General features: G+C 37.8%; 1 protein-coding gene across 9 annotated transcripts in view; it reads left to right on the top strand.

Annotated features, from left to right (window-relative positions):
- The first annotated feature begins 545 nt into the window (after window positions 1-545).
- Window positions 546-21,318, top strand: part of mpp2b (MAGUK p55 scaffold protein 2b) — a 45,403-nt gene continuing 24,630 nt past the window's right edge. For 2 of the 9 annotated variants that reach the window (XM_081392578.1, XM_081392574.1), the window contains exon 1: window positions 12,786-12,911. In XM_081392578.1, the coding sequence (XP_081248704.1) occupies window positions 12,794-12,911 (118 nt within the window). In that variant the 5' untranslated portion in view covers window positions 12,786-12,793. Of the gene's footprint in view, window positions 894-12,785; window positions 12,912-14,054; window positions 14,327-14,750; window positions 14,850-21,318 lie in introns of those variants that run through there. The other 7 variants (XM_081392583.1, XM_081392584.1, XM_081392576.1 and 4 more) reach the window with 7 other exon arrangements.

Here is a 21,318-nt window from a genome sequence, read left to right as displayed (position 1 = left end):
GAGTTCAACTTGTTTCATAAAATATATATTTTATATAAGATTATGTTCATAAATACTTTTCATAAACTTAAACCTATATAACTATGTTTTGGATTTACTCATTAATTTGTTTTACTTAAGCAATAATCTGCCAAGGGTCTTCTTTAAAATGAGACCAAACTTAAGTCTGTGGTCACAAGCTTAAAATTTTTATGACAATTTTTTGACACGGACATCTTTGTCCTCTATCTGTGTAACTTTTTTCAAAAATTGATGCACAAGGGTTAAAGTGCCTGATTCAGTATATTTTCAGGATACTTTGGAGAAATAACCAAGCACACTGATGGCAGCCTATAGCCTTAGTGTATTCGGTAGGCTAGTCTACAGTTTTAATTCATAGAAAATATAAATAATTTAATAATATGTAAAGACAGAGAGGCTGCGGTATTAGGTGAATTGTTCTTAAAACTGTAAAGGTTTGAGTGTTTTAATACGATGTAGAGGGGGATGAGTTGTGGGGTCCGCAGAGAGGCGTGGAGTGTGTTGCCCCTTTAAGACTCACAGCATCTCAATAAAACAAAAGCGCATCGCCGCCGGTCAGATACGTGATGTAAAGCAGTTACACAGATTGTTTAAATCTTCGTTTAGTTATCAGGTGACAAGAGGTTGACTGAGCAGATAATCTAGTTTAAAGTGTTCGTGTGATAATATTGCTGTCTGTGAGACTCACTGGTTGCTGTGTTATCAGGTGTATGTAGCCTATGTATGAGTGTGGTAAATAAGACGCGAAATTCTTAATGATTCGAAAGCCGATGGATTATACGCGTTAATTCGGCGACCATCATCATGACCGCCGTCTGCAAAAAGTGAAAGACGTGCACTGCTGGTTTATTTCACCCTGTCAGACATCACAGGTGAGTCAAAGGCGTTCATGACAGATAGTGAAACAGCTCATTACACTCCTTTCTGCACAGCGAGCTACGCGACGCGATAAACAAGTAGGAAAACGTTATAGAGTTTGATCTGAACTGAGTTTGAGTCTTTTTCACTAATGTCAGTGTTTATCTAAGATACTCGCGCAAACAATACAATGGTATTATTACATTGCCTATTCTTGACATCTGGTTTAATGGTAACATGGGATTCTTTGGGTAGGCTATCATGTAAAATAACACGGGATAAGAAAATGGTAATCAGTAGCCTAACGTTACCATTGAATAGCTAGGCTATATAAGCGTACCATGCTTTACCATCTGATACCATCACTGTACCATACTACATAACTTTATGTGTTCAGGCTGTATTTCAAATGAAAACCATGCATTTTTTTGAATAGATAATAATATTTTTATTTATTTATTTATTTATTATTATAATTATTATTTTTACAGTTAATTAACAGTTCGGATAATTTACAATGACGTCACCCATCATGAAGACTTTGCAAGATTGATTTTATCACAAAGCTTTTATGAGATATTTTAGTTGTTTCCACTTCATAAATCATAAGGAAAAGATAGATTCTGTAATTATGATTATAATGGATATACTTTATACATGTATATGAGCGAAAACAACAGCTTCACTGCATGATGCTTAGGCCAAACATGTTTATATATTTTTTTCTATTATGGTTGTGAGACATTTGTCAAGGTTATTTGTTTTTATTTGCTATTTTGTAATTATAATGTTGCTATTTATTTTTTATTAAATTATATGTATTTAAATTCCTATTACCATATTTCTATTATTATTGAATTTGTTCTTTTTTTGATCTGTTCTTTTAACATGTGTTTGCTGGCTTGTGTGGGAAAGTCGACACCTCTTCAACTCCTACATTCTTTTCTTAGTCTCATTCATAAACATGACATGACCTCTCTGCTTCTGTTCCACTCTGTGTGTGACAGCTTTACCCACGTGTGCAGCGCCAGGGATGGTTTCCATGAAAACCGGTGATGTAGTCAGTGCACTCAATAAAAACAAGTGACATTGCAAAACGGGGTATATGACTTAGAAGGTCTAAGATGTTTAATATTTCAGATTTGATTGATTTTGTTTGGATTTTAAAATTGTTATTGGCTATAAGGTAATTTACATGTCTTCGACTGAATAATATACAATGTGAGACACCAACATGCCATGGAAAGAGGTTTTCAGTCACTCGTTTGGCACATTATTGTACACCAGGTGGCACAACAGCTGCCAAAGAGGGAAATGTGCTTATTAAATGATCAGTGTGTAGACACACAAAGACAGTTCTAAAAGCTGACCACAGATTGTCCTGAAACTTGAAACCAGCCAGCCAGTTACTTGACTAATGTACATCACAATCTCGTAATAAAGATCATCAATTAACTACTAAATTACATGCCTAAACACAGAACAGCTCTATACAAGATATACTCTCCAATTTTCCAGCTCTTTTGCTCCATTCAAATACCCTACAGTAGAGGCTCTTGGGATTTCATGTGTTGCCAGGCAACCGTTGCTGCAGCTGCGCACCCGGAGAGTTAATGCTATACAGTACTGTTAGTGCTGACCTCCCACTGTCATCTGCTGCCCTGACTGCCTTTGGTTAATTGAGCTTATGTGTGTAACTGTGTGAGTGTTTAAAACGGCTGTATCTGCGTAATTCAGAAGTATTTTGAAAAATATTGGGAAAATATTTTTGCTGGAGAAACTGTGAGTGGTGCTTTGTTTCTGCAAATTCACAAGTGGATGGCCGAGACTCAATGCTGTTTGCACCTGTTATTAACATGCTTCAAATGTGTCAGGTGGAAACAGGGCCCAGGGTATTCTGGTCTCTAGATATTTTAAGTCCCTTCTTCAGTGTAAGTCAATAAAGTCAGGCAAAACATCATAAGTCTAATCAGGCTACGTTCACACAGTGAAGCTTAGTGCTCAATTCCAATTTATTGCTCAGATCCAATTTTTTGTATAGCTGTTTACATTGTTTTTTTTAAATGTGGCCAATGTCAGATTCCAGTGTGAACAGATCATGGTCCTGGACTGACCCGCATGCGCAAAAGAATGAAAAATGACGTCACGCAACAAGTGATTGCGTGTTTATTTATAGTGTGATCTTCCTCCAAAGCCAGCAAATTTATGCGCAGGCAATATAAAAAAATCCATCCTTCCATTGACTAACTTTTGCAACTGTCTTGATAACTTCAGGTATGTAAAATCTTTGAAGTGACTCCCATGAGTGCAGAATTGTGACGAATGTTGCTTTAGAGTGACGTAAAAGCCGCATTAATTCCGATATGACTGTTCAGACTGAGGTTGCGTTGCAAAACATCTGACCTGTATTGGATTTCTGTCCACACATGGAAGTGGCACAAATCGGAATTGAAAAGATCAGATTCCATGTGGTTTGTGCTGTTTACACTTTCATGAGAACAGATCTGAGTCACAAGTGAGCAAATTTTTTTATTTAGGCCACATTTACCTGCAGTCTGAACTTTATATTACTTAGTGTAATTCATGTCCATAGTACAAATGATGCAGGATAAGTTACTGAAATTTAAGTTTATTTTGGCTTTGTTCAAATCCCCCTCCCTGGCGGATTTCCCTGACCGTGTTTCTATGGGCCGGAGTGCCAGGCTGTTGTTGAAAATAAGAACTTGTCCTTAAGTGGCTTGCCTGGTTAAATAAAGGTCAATAACAAGTGTGCAGGAATGTTGTTGTTACAACAGAACAGGCTGGGACGTTGTGTGCAATGGGCATGCAGCATGGGGCTCCTGAACGGGACCTCGAATTTAGTGGCATACCAATTGCTGACGGTTACATACATTAACCACTAAGGCGAGGTACAATCACGTCGCATGTCACACCTTGCCGCCATTTACTCTGGAGTCAGCAGCGGCTCAGGTTGCTCACCACCATTCACATTCCAGACGAGCTCAATAGTGTGGCTGATGTGCTCTCATGACTGCTCATTCTTCTAGGAGAATGGAGACTCCATCCCCAGGTGGTCCAGTTAATCTGGAGTCGATTTGGGGACGCACAGGTTGACCTGTATGCCTCCCAGGAGTCCTCCCACTTCCTGCTCTTTTACTCCCTGACAAGGCACCCCTCAGAAACTTTGGCACATTTTGCCCTGGGGGTCGACGCAAATACGCGGTTCCCCAGTAAGCCTGCATTACTGGCCCACCCGGACCTGGTTTTCGAACCTGATGCTCCTTGCGACAGCCCCTCCCTGGCGGATTCCCCTGAGGAAGGACTTTCTTTCTCAGGGACAGGGCACCATATGACACCCGCATCACAAGTCACTGGGAAAGCACGACCTGATCATCGGGTTCCTGAGAGGCGCCAGGAGGCTAAATCCTCCCAGGCCGCCCCTCACCACGTCCTGTCATCTCTCTGTGGTCCTTTACGGTCTGCAGAAAGCCCCCTGTGAGCCGCCGGAGTCAGTTGAGCTTAAGGTCCTGTCTCCAAAGACAGTGCTCCTGATCGCGCTCGCTTCCATTAAGAGGGTGGGGGACCTGCAGGCATTTTTGGTCAGCGAGTCATGCCTTCGGCATTCGGTTCGGGCTGGCCTCTTTAAGAAAAACAAGAAAAAATGTTGGGCGGTACTTCATTTTGTTCATTGGGAATTGATTGGATTGTTGAATCGTTGTCATTTGCTATTGGTGTGATCTCATGTGAGTGACAGGTTGTCCCACCCTTATACCAGTAAACATTTCATTAGAGAAGAGATGTTGCTGCAAGGAGATGTATTTTACGGAGCCCCTAAAGGGACCTTTGCAAAAATAAAAATATACAGACTTTCACGTGCTCAGGAGAAATGTATCCCGTGAGCACGTGAAAGTCTGTATATTTTTATTTTTGCAAAGGTCCTTTTAGGGGCTCCGTAGTATTTTGATTAATTTACAAGTATTTAAAAAAAAAATACATTTACAAGTAATTTTGATTAAAGGGCACATGAATAAAAAAAATAATGATGTGCACAAATAAATAATTAATAAATAATCCTTAAAAAATAAGAATTGTCAATTCTGATTTCATAGTTATTTTAATAAAACAATATTTTTATGAAAATTTGTGTCTTTAATATTTTATTTAAGTAGTAACCATTTTATAAATTGTATTTGAGGTTGTGTTAAATTGTCAAAGCTTTTTATATGTTTTTTTATAGTAACTAGTAACTTATTTTTTTGTAAACACACCCACATCCTTTGCTCAAAAACCACTACTTGGTGTAGATTGTAATTGCTATTTAATGTAGTCTCTGTCATTGCCGTGGTGAACCGGCACAAGGGAGAAAAAGAATAAATAGAAGCTGCGTGTACGAGCAGAGCTTATGGTTGTCTTGGTTACAACCATTCTCCCATGTAAAGTAATGAGAGGCCCAACTTGAGGGAGCGGAAAGGGGCTATTTTTAGCCCATTTTCACCAGGACCTGTGGATTTGTGCCTTTTTTGAACATTTGTTTGTTAGAGTTGTGTTCTTACACTGAGCTTAAAGGGGTCATGAACTGAGAAATCAAATTTTCTTTGAGCTTTTTACATGTAAGAGGTTATCATACTATAAGAATATCCTGTAGGTTTCAGAACTGAAAACTTCCTTGTTATTCCAAAAACAGCTTTAATTGTCACCAAGTCCAGAGAACGACTCGTCCTGGAATGTGCCTCTTAATGATGTAATAGAGTGGTGAAAGACCGCCCCTGCAGAAGAAAATCAACACCTACTTCACCATTGCAACTTTGGCCCCGCCCACTGGGGTGTTGAGATGACGAGAGTAGAGCTATACAGGATGAACCACAAATAGTATCTTGCAAAAGATCCCAAAACTAGGAATATGGTTATTTTATTTATTTTCGACAATGTGAATGTCTCATTTGAGCATTATTTATTTGTATGCGGTACATTTCACCGTGGAGTCTTTGGTAAAACCGTCGCAATTTTGGCACAGGCTTTGCAAAAAGACTTTTACGATATGGACTCGACAGTAATGCCACAACATGTAAGTAACTTAATTCTAATGTCTGATCAGTGACCGGTGATTTCTGATATGTAATGATTCATGTACAGTCAGATGTTCTTTGTCTATGTGCCAGTAAATCAAACCAGTGAGTGACTTAACGGTCTACTTCACATTGTTTCTCTTAGTAGAAAGAAAATAATCTGTTATTTAAACTGTGATTAAATTAGATATAGAACGCGATCACAGAATGCTCCCTTTACAGTCGCTGGAGCTGTCAATCAAACAGCGCGTGTTTATCAGTGACTGGACCAAAACTCCCATAGTAATGGGCCAAAATGAATCTCTTATTTCCATTGTGTTTGCACTGTTAGTTATGATGAAAGCATTCGTTAGTGTGCAGAAATCTAAAATCAGGCTAAAATCAGGGTAAGAAAAAATGCCTTTTATTTCTAAATTATGACAATTTTTTTTATATAAAAATCATACTAACATTATAAATGCACCACAGGAAACATTATAAAACAATCAAATAATGCAGTTCATGACCACTTTAAACTGGTATCCCGGAGTGAAATTTTGTCCATGTTAAACTTAATGTGCAGACACTACTTCAAAGTCATTTGTATGTTGTCATCCTTGTCATTTCCGAACAGAGGAGCGGTTTGAGCAACCTGTTTGAAACTCTCTGTTGAAGCTCTATGTTAATCTACTTCTGGTCTTGCAGTTTCCTAAGGAGAAACTGGAACGTAAGAGATCTTGAATTCTAGATTATCTATATCACTGCATCTTTTTACTCACTAATAGGATTCAGTTTGTATTGTCATATACACTGAAAAGCCAAAACATTATGACTGCCTGACTAATATGCTGTTGGTCCTTCGCATGCTGCCCAAACAGTGCCAGATTACTGAGGAATGCACTCTACAAGACCTCTAAAGGTGTCCTGTGGTTTCTGGCACCAAGACTTTAGCAGCAGATCCTTCAAGTCCTGAAGTTGTGAGGTGGATCAAACTTGTTGGTCCATCACATCCCACAGATGCTCAATTGGATTGAGATCTGGGGAATTTGGAGGCCAGGGCAACACCCTGAACTCTTTACCATGTTCCTCAAACCATTCATGACCAATGTGTGCAGAGTGGCACAGTGCATTATCCTGCTGAAAGAGGCCATTTCAGGGTGTACCTTTTCTGCAACAATGTTTGGGCAAATTTACTTCCACATGAATGGCCGGACCCAGTGTTTACCAGCAGAACGTTGCCCAGAGCATCACTTTCCCGCCACTGTAAACGGCACACACATACATGGCCATACATGTGATGTAAAAAGGAATGGGACTCGTCGGATCTGGCGACCTTCTTCCAATCCTACAAGGTCCAGTTCCGACGCTCGCGTGTCCATTGTAGGCACATTAGACGGTGGACATGGGTCATCATATGGCTCTCTGATTGGTCCCCATATGCAACAGAGTGCGATGCACTGTGTGTTGTGACACATTCCTCCATAACCATTATTAACATTTTCTGTTGGCTTTGAGCAGATGCCTTTGTTGCTCTCGTGCATCGATGAGCCTTGGGCGCCCAACACCCTTTCACCAGCTTTTGGTTTGTCCCTAAAACAGGAAAATTATTCAATGATGCAAACATTTGTTTATTTCACTTGTACAGCAGCTCTAAAATAAAATATTGTCATTTTTCAGCTGAAGTCAATTCAGTGTTGAAACAGTTCCGTTGTAAAGACCATCAATTATTAAATTAGTTTATTGAATCTATAAAGCAGTTTTGCAGAAAAACAGTAATGTCGTCATCCTGCTCAGTTCAGTTCTCATCCAACAGTGTCAGACAGTGCAGTCAAATAAATAATATTGTTGAATATTAAGTCACACTGATGTCACTTAATGTTTCTAAACGAAGTCAAATTGGTTAAGCCAATCAAGCCATTGTTTTAACAATCTAGGTCCATTCTGGTTTTAAGTGCATAAATTGAAATACTACCACCACATTTTTTACTATTACATTTGTAACATTACACAAATGAACATTACATAAAAAGTGTTGTGAATGACACTGACATGTGAATGAAAAAAACATTTCAGGATTCCAGATCATCTTCACGGCTCTAATACACTTTTAATGAGAATCCTTTATTCCTATATCATCCACATGAGAAGTGAAAACAAAGCATGTATTATTAATACTATTCACTATTATTATATTAATGTAGACTTGCCAGTGTATTGACTGACTGCTCTATAAAACACCCTCCTCCAAAGACATTAGCAAATACAAACACTAAATATGATTGACAGGCTCTAATTGCTTGCTAGTTTTCTGATTGGCTCACATGGTGGGCTGCAGATGTTCCAAATCTTTTAGCATTATGAGAATAAATATGTTTGTGAAATGCAGTTTCTTTCCTTGATCAGTAGAGATGGTCCATTTCATGTAATGAATGATAAGTGAGAAATCTGAGATTTTAGGAGGAGGAAAGTCCATTAGGTTAAAATCTATTCAAACGGTGCTATTAGCTCGCTTCAAGATGAAAAGGGTGCGTGTGCCTCCAGCATTTTCTTACTTCTCTGCAAGTTATTAACCTCTATCTCACTCTTTCTCTCCAGATCTGTTTCTCGTTACGTACTCTCCATCTCCCTTTATTTTAATTTAATTTTTTTAAATTACAGAAAGACTGAACAGTACACAGGATACAAACAGACAGATCTGCAAATTGACACTTATATTGTACATAACCGTAACATACATTATTGCAGGTAGTAAGAGGTCTACAATACGGTGGCCCAGTAGTGCACAACACAATGAAATTTAAAAAGCAAACATAAGTTCACAACACAACGGAAAATGTATAACACAACGGAAATAAGCCACAACACAACGAAATAAAGCCACAACACAACGGAAATGCTCCCAACCACTAGAGGGCTCCTGGAGCGCGGTAAAGTTAGTTTTCCTGGCCATTGTTCTATAGAGAAAAAATATATCAACACCAGGATTAGTTTTACCAGTATGTAGCTAACCATTGTATATCAATATTTATTAATTCGAAATCACCTACGTGCATTAGGCTATAGGTGCATATTTATACTCCAGAATGCTTTGACGTGCTTCCACAGCGCATGATCCTTCGGAAACATCTGCCAATTCCTCCAAGTTTTTAAAACTAATAATTTGTATTAATTAAATGTTCAGATGTTAAATGTTAAATGTTCAAAATCCAAAGCTTGATTGTATTGGTAAGACTGACTTACCACAGGTGATTACAGACAGGTGTCATAGAAAAGTGAAAGTTAATTTTAGTTAGGCGCAAATATATATATATATATATATATATATATATATATATATATATATATATATATATATATATATATATATAAAAAATTCTTACAGTTGCAGAGACAGGTGGGATTTCTCAAGTTACAAGACTTGATATTTGACAGATTGTCAGGACATTTTCTGAGTGACATTCCTTAAATGACCCCTTACAACAGCTTTAAAGTATAAAGCAGTTTGTTTTTATATTTTTTTATTTAAATATTAATTTTAAATATGTAGTTTTTAATTAATTAATTCTGTTTTAGTTGTAGTTATTTTGGTAAGTTAAACTACATTTAAATTGTTGCCTTGGCAGCTAGCTGAAAAAAAAAAAGTTTAGTTTTTTTTAAACATTTTATTTTTTGTTAATTTGTTTTATGTCAAGTAACGAAAATTTAAAAACTAATTATTTTAGTTAAATTTTACAAACCCTGCATCATCCAACCCGATCTCAAGAGAAAACAATTATTTTACAAGGCAATTACAGGAATTTGTAACATGTGATACTGATATGTACAGAAACAAGTAAACTTTTCGAAAAAAGTTATTCCACCCCTAACCCCATCCCTAAACCTGCTGTCAGTGGAGCGTAAGCATATTATATGTAAATGTATGAATGAGGTTATACAAATTCATAAGAATTAGGCATCAGCTTGCCATAACGCAAAATATACGAATTGCCATGAAAGTGTGTTGTGTATCAGCCATAAAGTAAAGCTGTTCCAGTTCCAAAACAATTTACTTAAACCACTGAATCCAGCTCAATAAAACCAGAAATTTTATTTGGTGACACTAACAGACTTCACCACTTTTATTGTGACAACTGAGCTTAGTTAATAATGTGATCAGGATTGCTTCAGGGTGTACCCTGTATTTCAGGGTACCAGTCGCCTTAAAATTATTAAGTAAATAAACTTTGAAAAAAAGTAATTGAAATTTTTTATAGCATATATATTATGTGAACTTGACTATTCCACATAACTTAATTTTTTCAATTATGCATGAAGTTTATTTATTTTTCTCACTTTTTATAAGTTAAGTAAACTGATCACTTTTTACCCTGCATAGCAAAACATTAAACACTATTAAATCCCCCACTTAACATTAAGCATGCACATAAAACATATAACACTTCATTTTAGCATTTACCCTTCATTTTGAGTGTCATGACAAAGCATTCTGGGAAATAGAAATCCCAGCCCTGTTTCAGTTAAATTTAAGTTTGTCTAAATTAAAAGAAACACGTTTGCTAAGCTCAAAACAATGAAACAATTCAGATTACTTAAAATCTGCAAGTTTTGTGAACTCAAAAGAAAAATAAAGTTCTAAATGTATTTATAAAAGTTCATTTAATTTAACAAACCAATTAATTGTTTTGAGCATTAGTGTTTACATTTTAGCCAAGTTTCCACTACTAAAAATATTAGTAGTTGAGATTACATGGTAATTTTAAGTTAAATGTATGAATTAGCTTACTCAAATATTTCAAGTTAAGAGCAATTAAAATGTATGAGTACAAAAGGTAACACTTTATTTCGATAGTCCACTTTAGACATTCTACTAACTATCAGTAACTTTGCAACTACATGTCAACTAACTGTCATTAGAGTATTAATAGACTGTCTGCTTAATATCTGCTAACACTTTATTTTGCTGGTCCCCCAGCAGACAATCGACTGTAAGGAACTTGGCAACTACAAGTCAACTTATTCTTCTAACCCGAACCCTAACACCTAACCAACAGTCTACTGACAGTCTACAACAGTCTACTAATACTCTAATGAGAGTTAGTTGATATGTAGTTGCAAAGTTACTGATAGTTAGTAGAATGTCTAAAGTGGACTACTGAAAATTTTTTTTTTCCGTGAACGTTTTTGTGCAAAAATATATTTCATTGTTATAGCTAGTAGACTATCATCAAAATGCATTAAGGCTCATTAACAACAACAACATTAATAATAATACATTTTGTAAATAATATTTTTATAAACTCTGACGGTATTTATTCCTGTTACTGAAGCAGGATTATATTGATTCATAAATTGGATTATGAGTGGTTTTGAATAAATAAGGTGATTAGTTATATATTCTTGCATTTTGTTAATTGTAGGTGGGGAGTGAGTGACACTGATTTTGCTGTTGAAAATCATCTTCTTTGTCTTGTGAACCAAAGGGAAAGTTCTTGATTTATGTTTTGATATGTTATCATTAATATTACACTCTGCTCAAAGTCTTTAGAAACCCTGTATTACAATGTTAGTAGTTCTCCGTGCTCAATCACTGCTGTGTTTCTGTGTTAAGAGTTCGGTTTTGACATTAAGCTAAGGAGAATGTTTAAGAGCACTGGAGCGTAATACACACACACTGACACAATCTCTCTCTCACATGCACATTCAGCTGGGTTATGCAAAGTCTTGCTGAGGTGCATAGTCAGAGTTTAACAGCTTCAGTGAGAGCTATATTTAACATGGTGCATGTGTAGTAGATGTGTCACACCGTAAGATAGCGCCTTTAAACTCCCCGTAATAAAGTGCCGTTTAGCTGTGTGTGTATCCAGGTGTGCAGCTCAGAGCTAAAACTGTGTGAAAGAGATGCCAAATTTGCCCATGGCTTCACACATTTTTATTTTCCCACTAGGATAGTGTAACGTGATTCCTTCTCAGGAAAGAAAAAGAGACTAAATGTTGCAATGATTTCTGTTTATTTCAAATGTAGAAAGTCTTGGAAAAGCGTTTGTTTGCTTACCTGAAAATTGGATGATTAAAAAAAGAAAAATTAAAACAGTAATGTATTTAGAGCTGGGTAGTAACTGATTATAAGTAACCTGAATTTTGTAATCAGATTCCAAAAAATAAGTACTTGTAATTGGATTATATTACATTTTAAAATGCTTATAATCAGATTAGTTACTTTTTTTATGGATGGCATGATTACATATTATTAACATTATTTTGACCTAAAATATTTACTTATTTACTTAGATTTGAAGTTAATATTTAAATAATTTGACAACACATTTGCATGTTCATGTGTTCTCTAATGTTGTTTAATGGTCACACTGGTATGCAGGTAAAAAAAAAAAAAAAAAAAAAAAACATAAAAAAAAAAAGTCCAAGTGTTGTTTTTATTTTAAAAGTATCTATTTTTTCTTTAAATTCACATTTTTATGATTCAATTAATTCCGTTTTCATCATCTCACAAACTCATTGCAGTTACTTACAAACCCCAGTTTGGGAAACCCTGTCATTTAAGGCCTTATGTTGCTGAGAATAAAGAATGGAATCAATTTTTTTCTCTTTGTATTTTTATATCAACAAGGTACAGAATAATCTTATTAAAATCTATGAGATAAACGTGTTGGGTCAAAAGTAATCTAAAAGTAATCAGAATACATTACCTAAAATGTTTAATCTAATAGATTACGTTACTAACTACAAGTTTTGTAATGTAATTTGTATTCAGTAATGGACTATAATTTGTAAGTACTCTTTCCAGAACTGAATGTGTTATAGCTCTGTGCAGAGAGGGGGGATTTGGGGTAAATACTTGGACTGACCATGTGATGAAGTTGCTTTTCATACAGAAACTCTCTCTCTCCCTCTTTAGTTGGACAAATTTGATACGCGGACAGACACAAACGAAAACGAAAATGCCAGTGGCGTCTGCCAGCTCTGACTCAGGTATGATGCTTTATTTTAACAGTTATCTGAACGTAGAGTTTGTTACCATGCCAAAATCTTGTTAGTCCACTAAAGGGTTTTGTGAAATAATGAGGAGGGAAAGTCAGTGACAACCTTAACAAGCCAGTCAGCCATTTCTGGCTGGAACACCACAATAAACTGGGATTAAATGTTACTGCTTCACTGAGCATCCACTCATCCACCAAGCTTTCACTGGAGAGACACTTGAATCAATATTATTGCATTTCTCTGGACAGCTACATACTGTAGAATGAAATCAATGCATTGTTCTGTTATGATGTTCTTTTGTTGAAAGAAAGACAAAAACAGAGAGATGATCACATGGTGTTGATGGAAAAACAGTGGTGATGAGACAAGTAACATAAGATAAGTAATTAGATTTTACAGCTGGTACAAATTTTTTAAGAATTAAGATTATGTAGAAGCAAAATGTGCATGAAAATAGAAACTAAATCCAACTATTACAGTTTATATTTAGATTGCTTGTCCATATAGGTATTCATTCATTTTTTAAATTGTACCTCATGGCACCATGATATAATTAAAGGAGAAGTGTGCAATTTTTGTAGTTTAAGGTAGGACTGTTTTTTCTAAACAATGGAAGATGGATAGTGTTTGAAACATGTTTGAAAACATTTTTGTACCTCTAATGTACCTGCACTGCAGAAATGACTCACGTTGCATTTTTTTTTTTTTTTTGCCATTTAATAACTCAGAGTATTTTAAAATGTCATGTGAAAAATTAATTAGAAGTTATTTTCATTTAATTAGCAGCACTTTACAATAAGGTTAAATTTGTTAGAATGCAGGTGTCAGGCCCTAACAATGAACGTTTCGGTTACTAACGTAACCTTGGTTTCTGAGATAGACGGGTGCACAGACCAATGATGTTTCAGCGTGCCCAAATGGGCGGGCTCATTTGCCTATATTAGCTGCCGCTGTGTGCCATTTCATCAGAATCTTTCAACTTAGGAAGCAGGCAAGTGACTGCTAACAGTGCAAGCATAATAACATGGCAAGCTTATGCAATGTTTGTTCCTGTCTATCTAAGGGAACCGAGGTTACGTTAGCAACCAAAATATTCCCTTTCGATAACAGTTCACTCACATTGCATCGATAGCTGATGCTATGGGGAATGCCAAAGGACTGTGCTTCGTCACCGGCAGCCCTTTAGCCTCCGAAGCACACAAAAAGCTGCTCTGATAGCCAGAAGTGGCTGGAGCGCTGAATATACACTCTAAGTGCCCGAACCAGGCACAGCGGGTGCAAAAACTGCTCGTCCACAGAGTCAGGGAGAGCCAACAGGGTTATGACCAGTGAAAATTTCTGGAAAAGTTCGCTACGGCTGGTAAACACTTTTGTACTACCTTTGGTCCATGGCGATTACATAAAAGGTAGGTGTGGACAGAGACTCCACCTTCTTTCACATGGAAATCTTTTCCGGTTTATTTCTCCTCTTTAGTCTGTCAAGGTCAGATGTGACCTGCAAGTGAAAACATGAACACACTGGAGAGTTGCTTAGTAGAAAATTAAGTTGTAGTTCTGATGAAATGAAACACTGACACTGTTTCTCATGTTTAATATGGTAAAGCTGCTTGATTTTAAGCAATCTATTGTATAAAGTGATATATAAATAAAAGTGACATGACTTTACTAGAGTGCCGAATTGCAAGAGCTTGTGCAAACATCCACATCCAGATGTGTTTCTTATGCTTTATTAAAATGCTTGCTGTTTTATCAATTTTGTTGTTTTATTTTGTTTATTGAGAGGAAAGCGTACAGCACATATTTACATATTCTTCTAACCATTACTCTCAGCAGAGTGGCCAGTGTCTGATGTTTGCGAACAGTGTACCGCTGGTCATATATTTCAAACTTCGTTTTACCCCTAAACGAAGAATGAAAAAGAACCTCACCGTGAGTATATCGGGGCCTTTAGGCACATAACCATGCCTTGGCTTAAGGATGAACTTACAGTCATTTGGCCCAAACTCAAAGTAGGATGTGCTAATAGAAAGTGCCTACAGGTTACCAACTCTCTTAACCGATGCCAGCACTAGCAAAAGAGCGGTTTTAAGCGAGAGTGCCCATAATCTGGCTGACTGTATCAGCTCAAACGGGGACCTTGGACCTGAGGACGGCGGACAGGTCCCAAGTCAGAACCTTATGGGGGTGAGTCAGGTTTAGTCTTCGGGCTCCCTTAATGAATTTAATGATCAGATCGTTCCTACCCAATGACTGGCCAGCAATGAGGATGTGGTACGGCACATTATAGACCTTAAACGTGGATGGGGTTCACCCGTCATCCAGCCGCTTGTGTAGAAAGGAAAGGATTAATTCCACATCACAAGTTACAGGGTTGTGATTCCAGACTGCGCACCAGTCGGAAAAGAGAGACCACTTAAGGGCATAATGGCGCCTTGTAGATGGGGCTTTCGTCTCCGCAATGTTGTTTATTGTAGGCTCCGCAAAGCCTGCTGCTTGGGAGAGGAGATCGTACTCTGGTTCAGCCTGCCCGGCACATGAGCAGAGGTTGTGCTGTGCCCACAGGAGGAGGCATCCACCGGCGACCACCATCATGTTTTCCGACCAGACCATGACGTGGTGGCCTCTCAGGTCTGGCAGAAAGGCCTTAAAGGGATATTTCACCCAAAAATTTTAGTTCTGTCAGTAATTACTCACCCTCATGTTGTTCCAACCCCGTAATCTTCTGAACACAAATTAAGATATTTTTGATAAAATCTGAGAGCTGTCTCACTCCTTCATTGGCTGCTTAATTGCATCTGCCGGCCCAGAAAGTTAGTAAAGTCATTGTTGAAATAGTCCAAGTGACTACAGTGGCTCAACCTTAAGTTTGTCAAGTGAGAACACTTTTTTGTGTACAAAAAACAAAACAAAAATAACAACTTTATTCAACTATTCATTTTCTGCCGTGTGGGCCTCTGACGTGAGTTCATGAGAGCGCCACGACGCATACGCGAGAACTGAGAAACATGCATCTTGCTGTCTCTAACTGTAGACCGGACAGTCCGAACCTTACCCTTGAAGCGGGTCATTGAGCAAACTGGAGTAAGTAGCCTCGTTTGATCGTGTCCAGGACTCAATTTGATACTCCTGGAATGGCCTCCCATGCATGCCGACAGGCAGCCAGAGGCAGGGATGCTCCGTGTGACAGTGTGAGGTGTGGAGCTGACCTTTGCGCTGTTAGGAGAGAGTGTGAGAGAGAGAAAAGCCCTTTTTGTGAAGGTGTTTGTTTTTTGTTTTTTGATCCGCTGTAACAGATTATTACGCACACACTTGGTGAGAATGTATGCTAGCCTTTTTTTAAGTTGTACAAATTAACATTTTATGTATTTTTAACGAGTATGAATTAACAATGAACAACAGTATATTTATGAATTCATCAACCTAGATCATTCAAATTGCGGAACCTGGGCCCTGGCTTGGTTCCATCCAGACCGTGGGACATAATTGTGCCATTTTACTGTACACACCACAAGCTCTCATATTCGTTTTAAGGTAATAATCTTTCGCCTCTATATCCTCTTGAATCGCTTAATTCAAGCCACTTTCCATTCCGTGCGCGTTGCTTCTCTGAACCTCCACTGGGAAGGAAATACAGAGACTGGAACTCTTAGAACTTTAATTGAATACCCCTGAACTAGATTAATAAATGTTGTAATAACTGTTGTTCATTCATTGTTAGTGCCTAATACCTAATGTGTTGACTAATGGTAACAAATTCAAACCTTCTCGGGCAAGAAGAGTAATGCAGTAATGAGTAATGAAGAGTTGGTGCAGAGGCATGATTTATAAAGACCCTGGGTTAGGCCTCAATAAGTCGTCCCCGGTACAATGGGTCTTTCTTGAGCAGGGTTAGGTCGTCTTTCGCCTCACGAAGAGACTGGGTTTTGTCTGCCAGACCCCGCCGTGCAGAACTAGCATATGGATTTGGGCCGCCAGAATAGGCTCCACTCACCTCGCTGAGCTACTGCTCGAGCGTCTGGTTGTAGGTGGGTGGCTTACAAGCAAGCCCCACTCCCCTAGGCTGGGCTCAGATAAAATTCTGTCACCTCTAGAGCCGCTGGCGGGCCCGCACCCTGTTAAATCTCAGGGTGAGGTGGTAGTATTCCCCTGTGATACAGGGTAGGTCTGAGTACTACACTTCAATTCTGTATTATCCTACCTCGCACCATTTTGGCTCTGGTCGAGCGTAAAGTTCTAACCTTCATTTCTTTTTGGTTTTCGAAGTACGCTCCTGTGAAGCCAGAGCATTGCCATGAGCTGACGTCCATGCGTACAGATGGTAGGCCCCTGACTCTGGGGCCTCTGTTGAGGCAGAGTGGTGTATGTTGTACTCCCCTTTCTTAAAGGGTGCTGCGTTTTTTTGCTGAGTACACTGCCATAGGCAATGTGATTAGGTACCGGGATGCTGTAGGCACTGTGTAAACAGCTTATCTGCCATTGAAGGCTGAGTCGGTAGGTAGTAGGCCTCAACAGGCCTCCTTTATTTAGATAAAATATATTTTGTGTTATGCAGTAGACACACCCATCATAATGATTTCTATATATTGCCAATCCTGCCTGATATAAACATTAGAGATAACATCCGAAGTAACAATTAATTTACATATTTCCTAAAAACTAATTCTGTGCAACTAATACGCTGTGAATCGGGTGATTTTAAATCAAAGTTTTGGCTGTCAGTATGTATATAGTGGGCTGTACTTTATAATGCCGCTTAGGATTTAATCATGTAGCGTTACCAGTCTCTAGTATCCAGCATGCTTTTCTGCATTGTGCTGAGGGAGCAATGCTATTTCAGCAGATTCTAAGCACCTAAACATGCTGATCCAGAAGGCCAGCTCGATTACTCACTGAATGAAGTGCATGGCAAAATGGTTCTTGGACAGAATGCCTTTAGCTGATAGGTTCTTAGGTGGGTTAGGACAAGATTGTCAAAGGTCTTCATTAAAAGGGATGTCAGAACGTTTTTGTTGCCTGTTGTTGGCACTAGCAAGGCTTTTTTTCTAAGCACTGGAAAGAACCTAATCAACCTTCCACTTAGCTAATGAGCACTTGTGAGCATCCCCTGCTCTTCCTTTATCCGATCAACTTAAGAAACTGCTTTCATTGCCATTACTGAAGTGTCAGTGTCAACCAGAGTCCTCGTTTAGCTCTCGATATATCACCTCAGTTGATACTTGTCATAATAAGGTCCAGTTTGCCACAAACACTGAGGCCAACGCTGTTGCTCAGTTTGCCACACAAACACTAGCTGCCAACATCCTGACAACTAACTTATTATACAGCATGACTCCCTCAGCCAGTTATTAGAAATGTGCATTCTTGTTTTTTTATTTTTTTTTTATTTACTGTTTGCAAGGTTATGTTTACAGTAACAGTACACTAAACATTTGCCCAATTTGCCATATGAATTGGGGTGTTTATTAGAAACTATTTCTTGTACTTGTAGAATCATTTTTTACAATAGTACTTCTACAATATATATTGCAGTTAAATATAAATAGAGTACTGTGACTTCACAATGAACAAGAAATGAATGATGTAGCAACATTGTGCTTTAGAATTACAGTGATTATATGTCTGTATTACAGTCATCTCAAAGTAGTTACATTCAAGCTAAGGCATGAATAATTATTTTTCAAGGAAAAAACATTTAAATATGTAATTTTGGCTGAGATAAAAAGGTTTGCAAAGATTAAAGAAGAAAGAACCGATTCGAAACTGCATGAAATGAGTCGTCAGTAATTCCAGTCTTGCTTCCTGCACAAACCAGCTAAATTCCTAAAATCTTCATTGGCTGCCCACAAACAATAGGTGTGTTCATCTTGATGCGGCGCTGTTCAGACCGATCGTTGTATGACATCAAAGTACCGCTAGAGAAATTAAAGAGTAGACGGTTCCGTATGCTTTCGAATTGCTCTTTCAGGACTTTGATATCATATACAGATCGGTCTGTGCAGTGCCGCTTCAAGTAAAACACACCTAGGGCCCTATTTTAACGATCTGAAACGCAAGTATCAAACACGAAACGCAAGTAACTTTGTGGGCGGATCTCGAATCTAAAATGGGTTGGTCTGAAGTAGCTACATTACTCATAGGTTTGGTTTGGGCGTAACGTGCAATATACCAAACAGAGCGTCATCTCACATTCCCTTTAAAAGCAGGCACGCTTGTTCCATGGCGGATTGCTATTATAACGGCGGATTTGCCAGGCGCACGCCAGGAGCGTTTCACAGCCGAGCAGACCGACGTTCTCGTCAGGGCCGTAAAACACAGAGAAGTGACATTGGGGATGGGAGAAACCCACCCAAATTAGCTTCGGTTAAACATGTATAATAATTTGGGTAAATATGTAAGCTAGATTTATGCCTATTTTTTCACATCTTCATGAACACCACAATGATGTCCCTCTGTGGTAATATGTTTCCTTGTAATTATGTATGATTTGCAAAAATGGGAACTGCTGCGTGTAGATGAGAGAAGCAAAGTGTATGCGCGTTGTTCACACGCTACATTATGGCCAAGCATGCGCCCTTAAAATAGCCTCTGAATAACGCGCAGCTGACTTTAGACTAGGTTTTTCCTGGTCTGTGGCGGAATTGTTTTCTGAAACTGCAAAATAGCACCAGGGAAAGTTTGCGGCGGAACACGCCTCCTCTTTTCGCTGAACCGCCCCCGGGAGCGTAAGTTCATACCCTAATTTACTGACGTGCGTCTGTGGAGGGAAAAGTCCACTGTGCGTTGGATGCAAAATAGGAACATGCGTCAGTGTACAACAGGGGTCGGCAAGTAACTTTGGCCGCGGGCCAATATTTTTTTTTAGCCAGTAGATGGCGGGCCAGCTACACGGAGTAGGCCTATGTATACAAATTAAATACCCTTAATGAACTCTGTCTCACCTCCCATTTTAATAGCAATCGCAATCGAATCGAATAGCAATCATGCCTCATCCGCTTACAGTCCGACTTTTGAACTTTATTCCTTTTTTATTATTATTATTTATTCGGGACATACACATACACACCTAAGGTTTAAGGAGGTCTGCGCAGGACTGTTTTTTTTCGTCCCGAAAATATAATGAATAGAATATAATGCATAGTGCTAGTAGTAGGCCTAAGTTTATTAGTCACATTCTTCCACTTGAGTAAACTTAGAATGAACTATCGCTACTTAATATATAATATAAATGAGCAAAACTTGGCCACTAAATATTTAATATTCAATTATTTTAATGATCACAATAAAAGTTTTCATTTTATTAAATTGAACAAGCGCAACATTCAGCATTCAATCAAATATTCTAAAAGATGTATTATTAATAATAATGTACTTTCAACATAATATCTCGTTATATCGACATAATATGTGTGCGTGCAACAAGCAAGATGTGCATTTGTAAATCCGAAAAAAAACGAAATTCACTTTAAAGAAAGGCTTTCTACAAAACAAAACTTAATGAAGTGGTCAAAATCATGTCTGGCCCGCTCCATGTCTCTCGATATATTGCGCATCCTATCTTACTCATGCTGTTCACTTTTCATAAATCAACATAAATGGAAAAAAATAACATTATAATATTTTAACAAATATGAAACTAAATGCGCTTATTTAATGGCTACAACAAGCCTACAGACTCTGCACATTCATTTAATTCTGAATTTTGCATACACAAGTTGAAAGGCATTTGTTCAAATCAAGTTCACGGATAATTGTGCGTGCATTTATTAATCATTATGATACTAAAATCATAACAAAGTAGGCTATGCTATGTACAAAAAATAAGATGAGCCCAGAATATGAATGCAACATTTAATTTAATTTTATTTTAATTTATTATCATATTATTGTATTTATTTATGAAATACAATAAACGTACAAATAAATATCGGAAATATCGTACAGTTTTCTAATTCTATTAGGATATTTGATGACAACAATACATTTGGAAACAAAATGCAGCCATTTCTGCTTTTTTTCTTTTAAACAAAAAAACAAGCTGCACCCTTTTTTAAATTTCATCTTTCATTCCGAAATAGAATAATGAATGAACGAAAACGTACACGGGCCAATACACGGGGCCTCTTTGTAAACCGTTTTTGTAAAATAAAAATAGGCTGATAAAAAAAAAAAAAAAACAGACTTCCAAAATAATCTGGCGGGCCAGAAAATTTTGCCTTTTGCCGACCCCTGGTGTACAAAGTCAATTGCGCTGGGTGTAAGATAGGGCCCATAATGTCTGTTTTGACCAGTCCTCAAACACTGTAGTTGTAGCTGAGTCCTGGAAGAGTTTGATTCATGTTGTCAACATGTCAAGCAGATGCTGTTCTGCACTGCGAAAGCAAATCCACTTTGCATGCAC

This window comes from Scardinius erythrophthalmus, assembly GCF_964197995.2.
Source record: "Scardinius erythrophthalmus genome assembly, chromosome: 18".
Lineage (NCBI taxonomy): Eukaryota > Metazoa > Chordata > Actinopteri > Cypriniformes > Leuciscidae > Scardinius > Scardinius erythrophthalmus.
The sequence above is the reverse complement of the archived record's forward strand: the minus strand, read 5'-3'. Positions and strand labels throughout refer to the sequence as shown.